General features: G+C 41.4%; 1 protein-coding gene across 18 annotated transcripts in view; it reads right to left on the bottom strand.

Moving 5' to 3' along the window:
* The window catches only part of NEDD4L (NEDD4 like E3 ubiquitin protein ligase), a 270,127-nt gene that overhangs the window by 142,578 nt on the left and 114,464 nt on the right, over positions 1 to 13,085 (bottom strand). The window contains exon 1 of one of the 18 annotated variants that reach the window (XM_019640637.1): positions 12,105 to 12,826. The exons of 12 other annotated variants lie outside the window; for them this stretch is intronic. In XM_019640637.1, the coding sequence (XP_019496182.1) occupies positions 12,105 to 12,482 (378 nt within the window). In that variant the 5' untranslated portion in view covers positions 12,483 to 12,826. Of the gene's footprint in view, positions 1 to 12,104; positions 12,827 to 13,085 lie in introns of those variants that run through there. 5 more of the 18 variants (XM_019640638.1, XM_019640641.1, XM_019640639.1 and 2 more) reach the window with 5 other exon arrangements.

The following is a 13,085-nucleotide window of genomic DNA, read 5'->3' as shown; positions in this document are numbered from 1 at the left end:
AACTCCTGAGAAAGTCAAAGCCTGTCCCTGGTATTTGGAGGAATAAATATGTAGAGAGGTCCAGCAGCATGGGCCTGAACCCAGTCACTGCCACCCTCTAAGGCAGCGGTTCTCAACCTTTCTAATGCTGTGACCCCTTAATACAGTTCCTCATGTTGTGGTGACCCCCAACCATAAAATTATTTTTGTTGCTACTCTATAACTGTAATTTTGCTACTGTTATGAGTCGTAATGTAAGTATCTTTTTGTTTTCCATGGTCTTAGGCGACCCCTGTGAAAGGGTCGTTCCAGCCCCAAAGGGGTCGTGACCCACAGGTTGAGAACTGCTGCTCTAAGGTGAGTGACGTGCGCTACTCCACTGGCCTCTCCGCTCCTGCCTGCATCTCAGTCCAGGAGCCGGTGTGGTCCATGAAGACACATATTATATATACGGGATCACATCACTCCTCTGGCTCAATCCCCCTCCTGTCGCCGTCCATCCCTATGTTGTCCAGTGGCCCGCCATGACCTGCCCATCCTCATGAACGTTCTGTCTTCCAAATCTGTGCATCTCATCCCTGTGTGCCCATTTCAGCCCTGTTCGCCTCTGTGCTGTTCCTCCTACTCTCCTGGCACCGAGACCTCAGGACCTTGGCACTGGTTCCGCGCTCCGTCTGGAAGGATCGGCTCCCGGCTATCTGCATGGCGTGCCTTGCTTGTCCTAACCACGCTGGGGACATCTTTTTTGGCTTCTCTGCGTAAACCCTAAACTGGCCACACTCCTTCTCCACTTTGTCCGCTGTTCTCCATGGCACTCATCATCATCCTCTAACACACGGTGTTTTTACTTATGTATTTTGTGCCTCTGGACCCCCACTACCAGGATGTGAGCAGCATGAGGACAGAGGGTTTTGTGGTTGCTATTTTTGTTCACTGCTATACACCCGGAACTTAGAATGCTGTCTGGTATGCAGTAAGTACTTAATGAATTCATTTAATACATGTTTATCATCTCATCTACTAGCAACATCACAAATGATTTTTATCAGCCTCCAGGCAGTCCAACGGGGGAGTTCCACCCATGTGTTCCAGCAGCAAAGAAGTTCCATCTATGAAAACTAGGGAGGCTTTGGGAAAGCATAAACAAGTATTATGATTCCATGAGTCAGAAACATGTAACCAGCTTCTTGACCTCAGCATCAGCTCTCTCCAAAATACTCCGACAAAACAAAGGCACTGAAATGGACCTCATCCTAGACATCCAAGAATGGATGAACCCTCAGGTTTTCTCTGTTCTATCACTAAGATCCAGATGTTAGGTGCAAACCTGTACTTACTTCACTGCCTGAGCTGTTCAAAATAGGGCTGTTCTTCAATGCAAAGGTAATGGTAAGTGAGGAAGTGGGTATAACAATAGATTTTCTTTCATTTGCTTAAAAACAAATAAAACCAGAAAACCCTTTTCCAAAAAAAATCTCTAATTAGTACTTGATTAAAAAAAAAAAAAAGACCCTTAAGTATTTCTCATGCAACCTGGTGCTCTGATCTCTAAGGTAAATTTTTTGTTTCCGTCTAGGTCCCTTTTACAAGCTGTCTTATCCATGAGTCACATGTACCTTTGGCTCTGAAGAGTCACAGAATGGCCTTTACAGGATTTCTGCTGTGTCATGGTCCCCAGATCAATATATACTCGATCCATGCATAGGGTACTCTTCCAGGGTTCCCCGGACAAAGACAATATCATTGCTTCCTCATTTTTCTCAGGGTCCGTGTGTTAGATCAGAAGCTCTCTGAGAGTAATAAGCCACTAAAGGAAACAGGCCACTCTCATGCCACTCAGTAACTGTGTTTCATTCGTGGGTGAGGCCCCTTTCCGCCATAAAGAGGATCAGCAACTTGGGAACAGAGGTAATTCCTATATCCCCCAAACTGCAGGCATCCTTCACAAGTTTAAAACCTACATGTAGGGCTGGCTGAGGGGCTCAGTTGGTTAAGAGCTCGCTCAAGAGTTTGAGCTCTGAGCAACAGCAGTTCAATTCCCAGTCCGAGTTGAGCAGCTGCTGAGCTGCCAACAGGTGGCAGGATGGCACAGCTTAAAAAAAAAAATTAAAATAACAACAACAAAAAACCTACGTGTAATGGAAAAACCATCTCTCAGCCAAGACACAGTCCAGCACTTGTTCAGAGGTCCCCCTGGAGACCGAAGTCTCAGTTCCTTGGGAATTATCTCAGTTATAATGTAACTCTTAAGGTCACATGATCTCTTAAAGTAACAGGTCTTCATTACACACGTCATAGGATTTTAGGCTATTTGATTTGAAATATACAAAATATGGACAATTTCTTAGAAATTAGAAATGAAGCACCAAGTCTAAACTCATGGGATTAACACCTAACAATTTGAATGGAAACATTTTAGAGTATTTAATTAAGTGAATCTGGGGAAGCATATTCTTGTGACACTAGAGCTTTTATATGCAAAGAATCATGATATATAAAACTTGATTTACCTGTTTCCTCTATGTATTGGCTGAAAAGAAAATTTCAAATTTTAAAATTATGGGTGACAAATATATTGAAGGAAAGATTAAGGGAGCATTCCTTTTCCAAAAGGGTATAATGGCTCACACCTGGACAGAACTGCACTATCGCCAAATTATTTTAACAGTAGCCAGTAACCTTCAAAGAACCTCTTTCCATCTATCTGCTCTCTGTAATGGTATGGAAAGCAAATGTACTTGAAAAGCAGAAAATAAAAACCTCTTCATAAAGGCTTCTGCTTAGATTTGTAACTTCTTCTGGGTTAACCCTAATATTTCAAAACAAGAATTTTAGTACCTAATAATTGGCCTTACCATTTGAAACTACTTACATGAATGAAAATCATGCTCAAGTCATATCCATCCATGAATACTAGCACCTCATGTGAGTATACTATTTCAACCACCAATTCTCCCAAGTGTATGCATTATAGTTATATACCATTTTTATAACATAAAAGATACAAAGTGATACAACTTGGGAGATGGACATTTATGTCTTTATTGTTAAGCCCTTTATATGATTCACCTATACGTATCTATTTCCCAGGGCACAAGTCAGGGAATCAGAAGGGAGGGAATCCTTAGCATTTTCTAGCGTTCACTAGAATAAACTTTTATGACCTAGATGTAAATTTGTTAGCAAAAATGTGAGTAGAATCCAAGACCCTGAAAAGATACCTGTATGAGAAAACCCATATTACTCACTAAGATAAACACCTGTTGTTTCCCTGAGTTAATTTTTTTTTCATGGTACGTAAATTTAATACTTTTACATGGCTGAATCTGTCCATTTTTTTTGTGTATGATTTCCTTTTCTGCTTTCAAGATTAGGGATGCATCCTCCTTCACAGATCTGATTCTGTTTTCTTTTTCTTTTCTTTTTTTTACTGCTTTATATGAAATTATTTAAATAATCTAGATTTAGATAAATCTTGAACTGACTTTAATGCTTGGTTTAGGTTTTAGATCCAACCAACATGAATTATATTTAATAACTATTTAATAACCATATGTAACTGAATATGGTTAAATTGAATGGTGGGAATGTGGGTTATTGTCCTTACTTATTTGTTAAATCCAACTGCATATGTTTAAGTGTATGTAGTCCTGTGTATAACTAATTTAATATTTCAAACATCATAATGTAGACTAAGGTTTAGCATTTCCTGATGTTATGTCATTTCAAATAGAAAGATAGGCAGAGAAATGCTTACAATATTCATCTCTTTCATTCATTTTCCGGATAAATTCTTCACTGCACATATAAACAGTAACAGAGTCAAACTCTATAGAGCAAGTGCCCTCATTTCTGTTCAAGTTATGGTCCCACAATATGATTTACAATGAAGGTGACAGGTATCTGTTGAATTCCTGCTGCCACCATTCAAAGGGAGGGGTCAACCTGGTATCTCTTTGTCCCCAGCAGGGCCCAGGAAGCTCTGTGGAAGTCAGGCAGACAAGGAAGGAATTCATTCAACTCCTTATTTGATGGGGAAGAGAGGAATTAGTCATGCCAATCACCACACCCCAAAATGCTTCAACGACATTTCACATTAAAACGCAGTTTGCTGAAAATTGCTAATCATGATCAAGGAAATTCCTGGGCAAAGACAGCCACCACATCACTGGCAGTCACTTCTTTCTACCTTCGGTCTTCCAAACATGGCCCCTCTCACTGACCCACTGAGACAAATCCTGGTCATCTTTCCAGACCCAGTTCCAATCTTCCCCTCCATGACATCACTGCTGTCCATCAAGACCCACAGTGTCCCATTCCACGTGTAAGCGATCTGTCAACCGCTGCCTGTGCTGGGGATCAGTGCTTCCCTAGTGCCTGCTATTGTGAATTAATGCTTTCCCTGGGTATGCCTCATCTCAGCTGTCCCCGTGTGCTGACTTGAAAGCTCTAGAGGACAGGCTTCCCGACCTTTGATACTTCCAACATCAAGAAATACAGAGCTTCACATACAGTATTATTAAAAAATAATTATTTCACATTTGTGAGATAAATAGAACAGTCTCTATAATTGCAGATATAATGCTCTCAGGCTGCTCACCTTTAACCCGAAAGGAACTGGCCTTTATATAATAACTCCTACAGAAACTCAATAGCTCTATAAGTTCATGCATATAAAATTTAAAAATGACTCCTGCACACATTAGCTGGAGAAGAATGCCATACTGCAGAATACACAAACATTTCTTGCTAATATAATTTCAACCAAGAGTGCAGGCAGGCCTGTAGGACACTATGTTTACATAAAACTATTTTCGCTGTTTTATCCTTTGTTATAGCGTCTGGGCAACCTTGTCATACATACTACTGGGTACAATATTGTATCAGGATTTTTAAAAAAGCATGGTTTCTATTACAAGAAGAGGTTAAATCAACTTAAATATTAAAACCATGTTAAGATGTTTCAAGTTATATTACAATATAGTATCTCTTTCTTCAAGTGGAAAAGCACCATTGGTAAGTGCATATGGAACAGATAATGAGCTTAAGGCATTTTCACTCATGAGAAAGATAACACAAAAGAGCCCTAGAGTTATGCCATTAGCATGCAGTGCTCAACTCCCACTAACTTTAGGAAAGTCAAAGAGCTGTTAGAATTGGTCGTCACAAAATAGTCATGGGGATGTGACATACAGTAGGGGGAATATAGACAATAATGTTGTAAAAACGAAGTATGGTGTCAAATGGGCACTAGACTTATTGGATCACTTCATAAATTATATAAATGCCTAACCACTGCACTATACACCTGAAACTACTATAATATTGAATGTCGACTATAATTAAAATATGTGCGTGTGTGTACAGTCAATGGTGCTGTAATAGCTGTACACTGTCTGAGGGGCAGTACACTTGCTGGGGTGATCACTTTGTGAAGGGTGTAAGTGTCTAATCATTATGTTATTTTGTACACCTGAAACTAATAATCAAAAAAATAAAAATAGAAAATTATAAATTAAAAAGAAAGAGAAAGAGAACTATTAGTTCCGCAGTAGAACTCCTAGCCTGAAAAACTAACTCCCTGCTTTCACAAAGTGCTAGGTTTTTTGGTTGGAAGTTAATACACATGTTTTAATATCCCTGCTCCACCTCAACTTTTCTATTCAACTCAATTTAAGAAATCTGTACCAAAGCAGGCTTTTTTTTCCTCCTTCAAGAGTTAAATACCTAGTCGTGTATTTTTAAATAATATGAAAAAAAGATTCTGAAGAAGTATGGTTTATTATGAAGCTTTAAAAAGTCTATCAAGGAAATGGATAAGTTATAACAGATGTGGGTCATTAAATATATTTTAAAAGTCTATCAGTTTTAGACTGACCTACAGAAAGTAACAAAGAGAAACTGCAAATCTACCAAACTATTGGAATCATCAAATACTTAATACGCTTAGTAACATCCCTACCCCATCCCAGGCCCCCAGAAAGAGGTAAGCAACATAATAATGAAAGATCACAGGTTGAAAGCAGAGTCCCCAAATTATCATATGGGGGAAATGAAAGCCACCTGACTCACCCAGATCTAGAAAAATTAAGCCACAAAAGTTGGCCGTGTAAATTCCAGGGACCTGCGAAAGGCAGGTTTCCTGGGGGAAACTCGAGTCTCTTCTTCCTGGAGGAATTTACTCACTTTCTGTTTACCCAGTCGCATATGGCACAATACTTAACACTAAAATAAACACAGAATGGTTTCAAAAGAATCGGCCATTAGGACAGGCGCTTACAGGAACTGAGACAAAGTATCCGCACACTAAGTGTAGTAACCACAGTCAAATAGAGTGAACAGGGCCCTTTCCAACTCGGTTATGCCTGCATTGCATTTCACCTTTCCTTTCACATTAAGCACTTTATTCAAAAGTCTCAGAACAGTCCATGGATCTAAACTGATCATGGTATAAAAAGCAGGCTTCTTGATTTTTGATCAACTCCATTCTCCAACCTGAAGGCTCAACTTCCTGTTAACGTGTGGTGATGCCTAGAGACCACCAAAGTGTCAATTAAGGACACGGCACAAATCCAGCAAGACATCAAAGATTTACTTTGAGGCCCATTCATGTCAGAACACCTGTTTCATATATCTATATATCTATATATCTATATCTATCTATCTATCTATCTATCTATCTATCTATCTATCTATCTATCTATCTATCTATCTATATTCCTCCACATCCCGGATTGCCCAAGTAAGCCATAAAGGAATAAACAAGAGATTCAAAAAGGAAAACCCACTGAGGTCATTATGCATGCAATGGTACTTAATGAGCCAAAATTATTTGTAAAAAATCTTTCCGTAATCTCCATTTGCCCAGAAAATCACAGGCCTTTGCAATACATACTTTAGCTAATAATTTCAACACTCTATCCCTTTAGGCCTTTTAAATCTTTAAACTGGAGTTGGGTATACACAGCAGATGGATTATACCTTGTCAGTCTCACTTGTGCAAGACATGGAATATTATGCTGCCTGGTGTGAATCAAGGAGACCTAAGGGGTCGCAGGCAGGATACTAAACCATTGATAATCACCAGCCAATTCTGGATTGGGTGTCCCAAGCTTCTTTTGGCATTTACAGAGGAAACAGAGATATTCCTGTACTCATGCATTAGATACACATGCATTTTCTGCTTTTTCCTCATTATTGCAAATGTCTTGGTAGCATCATAAAGAGTTTTAAAAAAGGTCAATGTATTTAGAGCAGTAATCTATGTCAGCAGTGATAATATGCAGTTAATTATTTTATTTTTAAAATCTGCTTGATTATTGCAAGTTGCACAAAATAGATTACCATTTAGATTAGCTGCAAGTAGTTTTAAACCATCAACTCTACAAAGAAACCCAACATTTATTAAATTTAAAGACAATTCTGACATGGAGTAAACTTCTGGTATTGTGAACTTGCATGTAGAGATAACAAATTTCTTATTAACATGTATTATAAAATTATAGACTGATATCAATGCCTAAGAACTCTGCCTCCAGATGTGGCCAAGAGAAGCAGTCGTGGCATTTACGAAAACCCTCTAAAAGGCGGGATCTAATAAGGCCCCTTTCTCAAATACTGCCCTCATTTGTAAATCACACAATGTAGATATACAGATAACATTAGATGATTGCTCAGAAGCCCCAGCCAATAAGAAAGAAAAGTAAACTTAACCACTGGGAACATTATAGCAAAACGACATGGTAAAATTATAACATGACTAAAATGCCAACTGAAGTAAATGCTTCCAAGTTTCAAGATTCAATAAAGCAAATACAATTAAAGGTCCCTTGCTACAATGCATAGCTCAAGAACGAATGCAAGTCTTTTCAGGGACTGCATCACCCCAGAGCAGTATTAGGGCTCTGAGGTGCTCATTACCAACAGATAAACACGTGGGACCAATGAGGTGACAGCAGGACATGGAAGCCAGTTACTCAAGGAAACATTCATTTCCAGGTATGCCTTAAATTCATGTTGCTTTGTGTCTCATGCATCCTGATCAAAATTTGATTGTTCAGTTAACCTAATTACTTTCCTTGGAGAAAGATTTGTATAGTACATACTTGGTTAAGAAGGAAAAAAGCCACAATGAACACCAACCAGGTACATACACATACACTGCCTCATTTAAACCTCACCATAAACCTGTGGGCTGGACTTTTAGTCTCATTTTTTACCGATGAGGGAGCACCTGCAGAGGGCATCTGCCCAGGACATGTCAGTCAACTGCCCAGCGTGGCTCTGCGGGCTCCCCCTTGCTCTCCATTAGGCCAGTGCTGCAAGGCACCGGTGGAGGGCCATTTCCAAAATTTTCCGCAAAAATGTCACATCATATAGGAAGCACTCAACTGCTTTTTTGACTACACAGGCTTTTTAATTGTGCAAGACACACACAGTCTTAAAATCCCCTTTATATATACACAAAGTGATGTGACAGTATACTAGTTGTCACACCTGGTGACACTATTGCATATCTTCCGCAGAAACAGGAAAGCTCTATTTCTCATGACAGTTGGGAAGGCTGAGTGAGATGATGCTTCTGCAATGGGGTAGTTCTATAGGCTGAATAAATAAAGGCACTTTTCAAATGGTGAAGTGCTATAGAAACAGGAGCTCTCACCGCAGGTCCTATGTGTCAGTGCCGCCCCTGTGTACTGCCCACGCTTTTCAAAACATCCCTGCGTGAAATTTTGTTGCATAATGTTGGAATATTCTCATAGAGAAATTACTACTATACCCAAGACGGGGGGTGGGAGAGGGAGGAGGTGTCTTCATAGAATCCAATCGGAAACCAAGTCAATGAAGACTAACGTTTTTCTTATCTGTTACAATGTTGTTGGGTTTTTAAATAAAGGGGTGGTTTATGCATATAGTCATAGAATTATTTTTTAAGGTAAAAAAGACATCAACTAATACTACTGTCAAATTCTTTTTTCTGTACAGTAAAATCACCCTTTTCTGAAATAGAGGCAAGTAAAATCCCTCACAAATAAAAAGTTTTGATATTCCTTTATTGTTCAGTAAAAGGAATTTTTTAATCACCAAAGACACCACACTACTTCTGTGAAGTGTATGTCCATTGAGGGGGCGCAGGGGGAAAGTTCAGAGAAGCTGGGAAGGAAGTACCTTCCCTGTTGGTGTTATGCAGTGAGTGTCAGAATGTGGCCCTCTTCCCGCTGCGGACATTACGAACTCCATGTCAGCAAGGAGCTGACATCCAGTGTAACGTTATAGACACCACGCCGTGGGTCTTCAACACTTCCTGACATTAATGGGATCAGAAAACTGGCTCCTGAAGCTCATAAAATGCAGAGCCCAGCAGTTACTATGCACGAATCCGAATTGAAAGGGGGCACAAATGCTGGTCAACAGTGATTCAACGTCCGTGGAATAAATAACTCTAATGCAGGGAAGAAGCTTATAACCAGACCAAATAACTCAAAAACTAATTTAAGAAAGTTAATTGTTAAATGACTATTAATAATGCCACAAATGAACTGAGAAGTTCGAAGACCTCTTAAATATTATAACTGATTATAACTGATGACTGTAAGAACCAATTCTATTTTACTGTGAAGGTGTTAGACTGTGTGGAAAATCGGTCATCACAACAAAAGGGTTCATTGCCACGTTTTTGTTTTTTTTTTCCTGGGAATTTAGCTGGTTAACATGTTTTTGGAGTCATGGTGCATTTTAGAGTTATTCAAGACAGGATGTTTGGGAGGCACAGACTGAGCAAAGTACTCACAGACCTTGTAACAAGGTCTAAGGCATCGACTATGAAATACGACCACATTTGCAAAAGGAATCCTGAGTGATTTTCCCAAAGAAACATTTTTGACATCGTTCAAAAACCAGACTGCAATAGATTTTAGTGGTTTTTTTTTTTTTTCATGTCAACTAATAATGAAATGCCCTTCTGACCAAAGCAGCAGATACTTGAAACATCAAACAGGCTTGGTGGCAGTCAGACTGTAGACGCCGCAGTAAATGTTTTCCCTCAAGATAAATACGGCCGTGGCAGCTGCTGCCTACACTTAACACCCCTAACCCATATGAAACACGTACAAAGTGTTGAATGGAGCAGACAGTTTTGTTATGTGACCAGTTTTCTCTTTGCTTCTTCAAGAAAAAAAAAGTTTTTGCTTAAAAGAAAGCCAACATCTTAGTAACCACTTACTGATGGTTATGTATAGGTACAAAAATACACCTATGAAAATGAAAGCTACCTTGTGCTAGACAGAACTTACTCTCCAAGAAAAGCTCTTTATTCGAGAACTTCAATTTCCAAATTGGAAGAAATGTGTTTTCCGCTATAATAGTCTTTGCAAGTTATAAGAGCCCTTGTATGTAAGGTACACATAATTTTTAGTGTAGCCTATCGGTTTTCTAATTATATTATAAACTTCAAGCCAAAGAAGACTTTAATTATATAAGTCAATTTGTCCTTCATATCTTACTGTACAAATGATTTACGTAAGTTTTTGGTAATATAATCAGTTATCAAAACGTTAGGAAATGCATTTTGTTTGTCAGTTTTCCTGGGGTAGGGGGTCCAAGGTCAGCATGAATTTGTGCTGCCCAATGAGGCCCACAACTGTCAGGATGGTACTTCATTGGGGTGAAGATGAAAAGCTCTTATAATATCAAAGTTTTATTGAAATTTGAACCACTGTATACAAATGATATTGGTTCAGACCAAGACAAAGCACTTAGATATTTCCTAATAAAGGGGTCAGAGATAATAAAAGAAAGGGGCTTAGGGAAGGGATAAGAAGAAGCAGTTAAATAATACCAAGAAAACATTTGCATTTAGTATCTGATTACCCCTTCGAAGTGGTGAAAATAAATGATGGAGTGGTGATCACGTTTACCTGAATGGCCAAACATAAAGCAATAAATGATACAATTCTATAGTAACACTCAGTCATCCACTTTGAAAAGTCACAATTCACAAATGAAACCTACACAAAAAGTCCCCTAGACGTTTCATAATCATATATTCAAACCAGTCATAACACGAAATTTGGGAGGGTGAGGAGGGTGGGGGAGAATCCAATTCAAAAATATAAGGTGCTTGTTCTCTTAAAAAAAAAAAAAAAGCTCTGCTGGTTAGTGATTACTAGCAAAAGAAAGCTAACTTGTGAAATTTTTCATCCCACTACAAACGATGAAAGCTGCCAAGTCATGATTTGCCCGGTGGGGTTAGCAGCTGTCTTTCTGTACTCCATTTCCCTGAAAGGGAGAGAGCAGGAACATAGGAGCAATAAGGCTAAAATCTGTTGTAGAGCATCTGTGTCCACAGCTGGAGACAGGGCACTTACTATTCTATATACAGCATCCCGGCTTAGACACTCAAGTGGGCGGTGAGAAATGGCATGGCCATGCCACCTGACCATTAACAAGTCCCCAGTCAGTTTCACCTAGCCAGTCTGCTTCAAAAAACACATTTCTTACACGTGTGACTACTCTCATTCAGTATTAAGGGACAAAAAAAAAATCCAAAAGACAATAAATGATATAACGAGGGCTGGCCCTCTATGGCAAAAAGGACATTAGGAAGAATTGGTCACACTGTACCTACACTTAATTATTAAGAGGCTAGACTCAAGTTTTTGGCTATATTCTTTCACCTGTATTAGAATTGATTCTTTTTCAGGGAACGTGTTGTCACCGGCTATTTGCAAATCGCTTTTACATGCATTTCCAGTATCAGCGTTTTGGGGCCCTGGCAGGGTAACTCAAAGCAATAAGTTTTAAAAATCTTTTTATTCAGGAGGGGCAAAGAGGGGTTGGCAGGGGCGGGGTGGGTTTTCAAAACAGACAGAGTTGTCTGGCTTTGAGTACCCAAAGGAAAGGTATTTTTTGCAATGCTAACCAGTTTCATGGAACTCTAACAAACACTGGAGCACAAATCAGGCTCCCACAACTCGGCCAACGGTTAAGTTACACTGGCCTGAAGCAGGGAAACTCCCCGAGGAAGGAGGATGAAGTTTATTTTAATTACACTGCAGAAATAAGCTTTCTGGGCTTGACTCAGCCCCTTCCGATGGGCCGCCACATGTAAACGCACGCTAACTTACCGGGGCTGCAGCCACCACGGAACCAGGGCTGGTGGCGGTGCTCTCCTCAGGATTCTGGTGGGCTTCCTCCGGCCCCCGAGTCACGAGAATTCTGAAATGCTGCTGCCCTGCGTTTTGATCTTGCCTGATCTTAAACGTGCAGCCCTGACCCTGTGGCGTCCTTTCCACGGAATTCGTCCTGTGGATTTCGGGAGCCACCCTGTGGCCCCGAGGTGGCGTCTCTGGGTGGCCCCGCTCCTCCGTGGGGCTGCTGCGCTCCGCTCGGGGCTGCGTGGGGTACGAGGTGCTCCTTTCCAGCCGGATGCGGGGGTACCTCACCAACCTGTCCCCCTTCGTGCCTGTGAACCCGAAGTTCAAGTCACCACCTAGCCCTGGCATGCCTGGAGATGGCTGCTGCAACTGGAAGACAAAGCACCGCTTCCCAGAGCTTCCAGAAGCATCTGGAACGTGCTGAAGGGACCAGCGCCTGGGCTCCGGCGCCGATGGGCTGCCCTGGCCATCAGCCCCGAAGGGTGTCAGCTTCACCTGGCGTACGTCGGCGCTGGAGGCTCGGTGCTGGATCCGGAGCCCGCCACCCTCGGAACCCCGGGTGTTCGCAAGTTCAGCGTCTTTGTGGTCATCGGCAAGGACAGGGCCCCGTGCTCGACGGCCACACGTGCCATTGACCTGGGGGCCTGAACCCCTGGTATCCCTGGGAAGGGAGTTCTCAGGGGCCTGGGGCTCTGGGGGTTCCCGGCAGCTGCCCCGAGATACCGACCCCGCGTCGCCATCCAGACCCTCCGACAGCCCACACGTGTCGGGGGCGCCATCCGCGGCTTTGCGCTGCAGCGAGATCTGCACCGACGAGCTCCGGGTGGGCCGCGCGTCCACGGGACTCAGGAGCTGCGGGATGAACATGGACGTGCTGCGCTTGAGCGCGCCCACGGCCTCCTGCAGGCTGCCGCCGTCCTCTGCTCCATTGTGGGCGAAGGGGTGAGGGCC

The sequence above is a fragment of the Hipposideros armiger genome, unplaced genomic scaffold, assembly GCF_001890085.2.
Source record: "Hipposideros armiger isolate ML-2016 unplaced genomic scaffold, ASM189008v1 scaffold_52, whole genome shotgun sequence".
Lineage (NCBI taxonomy): Eukaryota > Metazoa > Chordata > Mammalia > Chiroptera > Hipposideridae > Hipposideros > Hipposideros armiger.
Note: the sequence above shows the minus strand (reverse complement) of the source record. Positions and strands in the feature narration are given on the sequence as shown.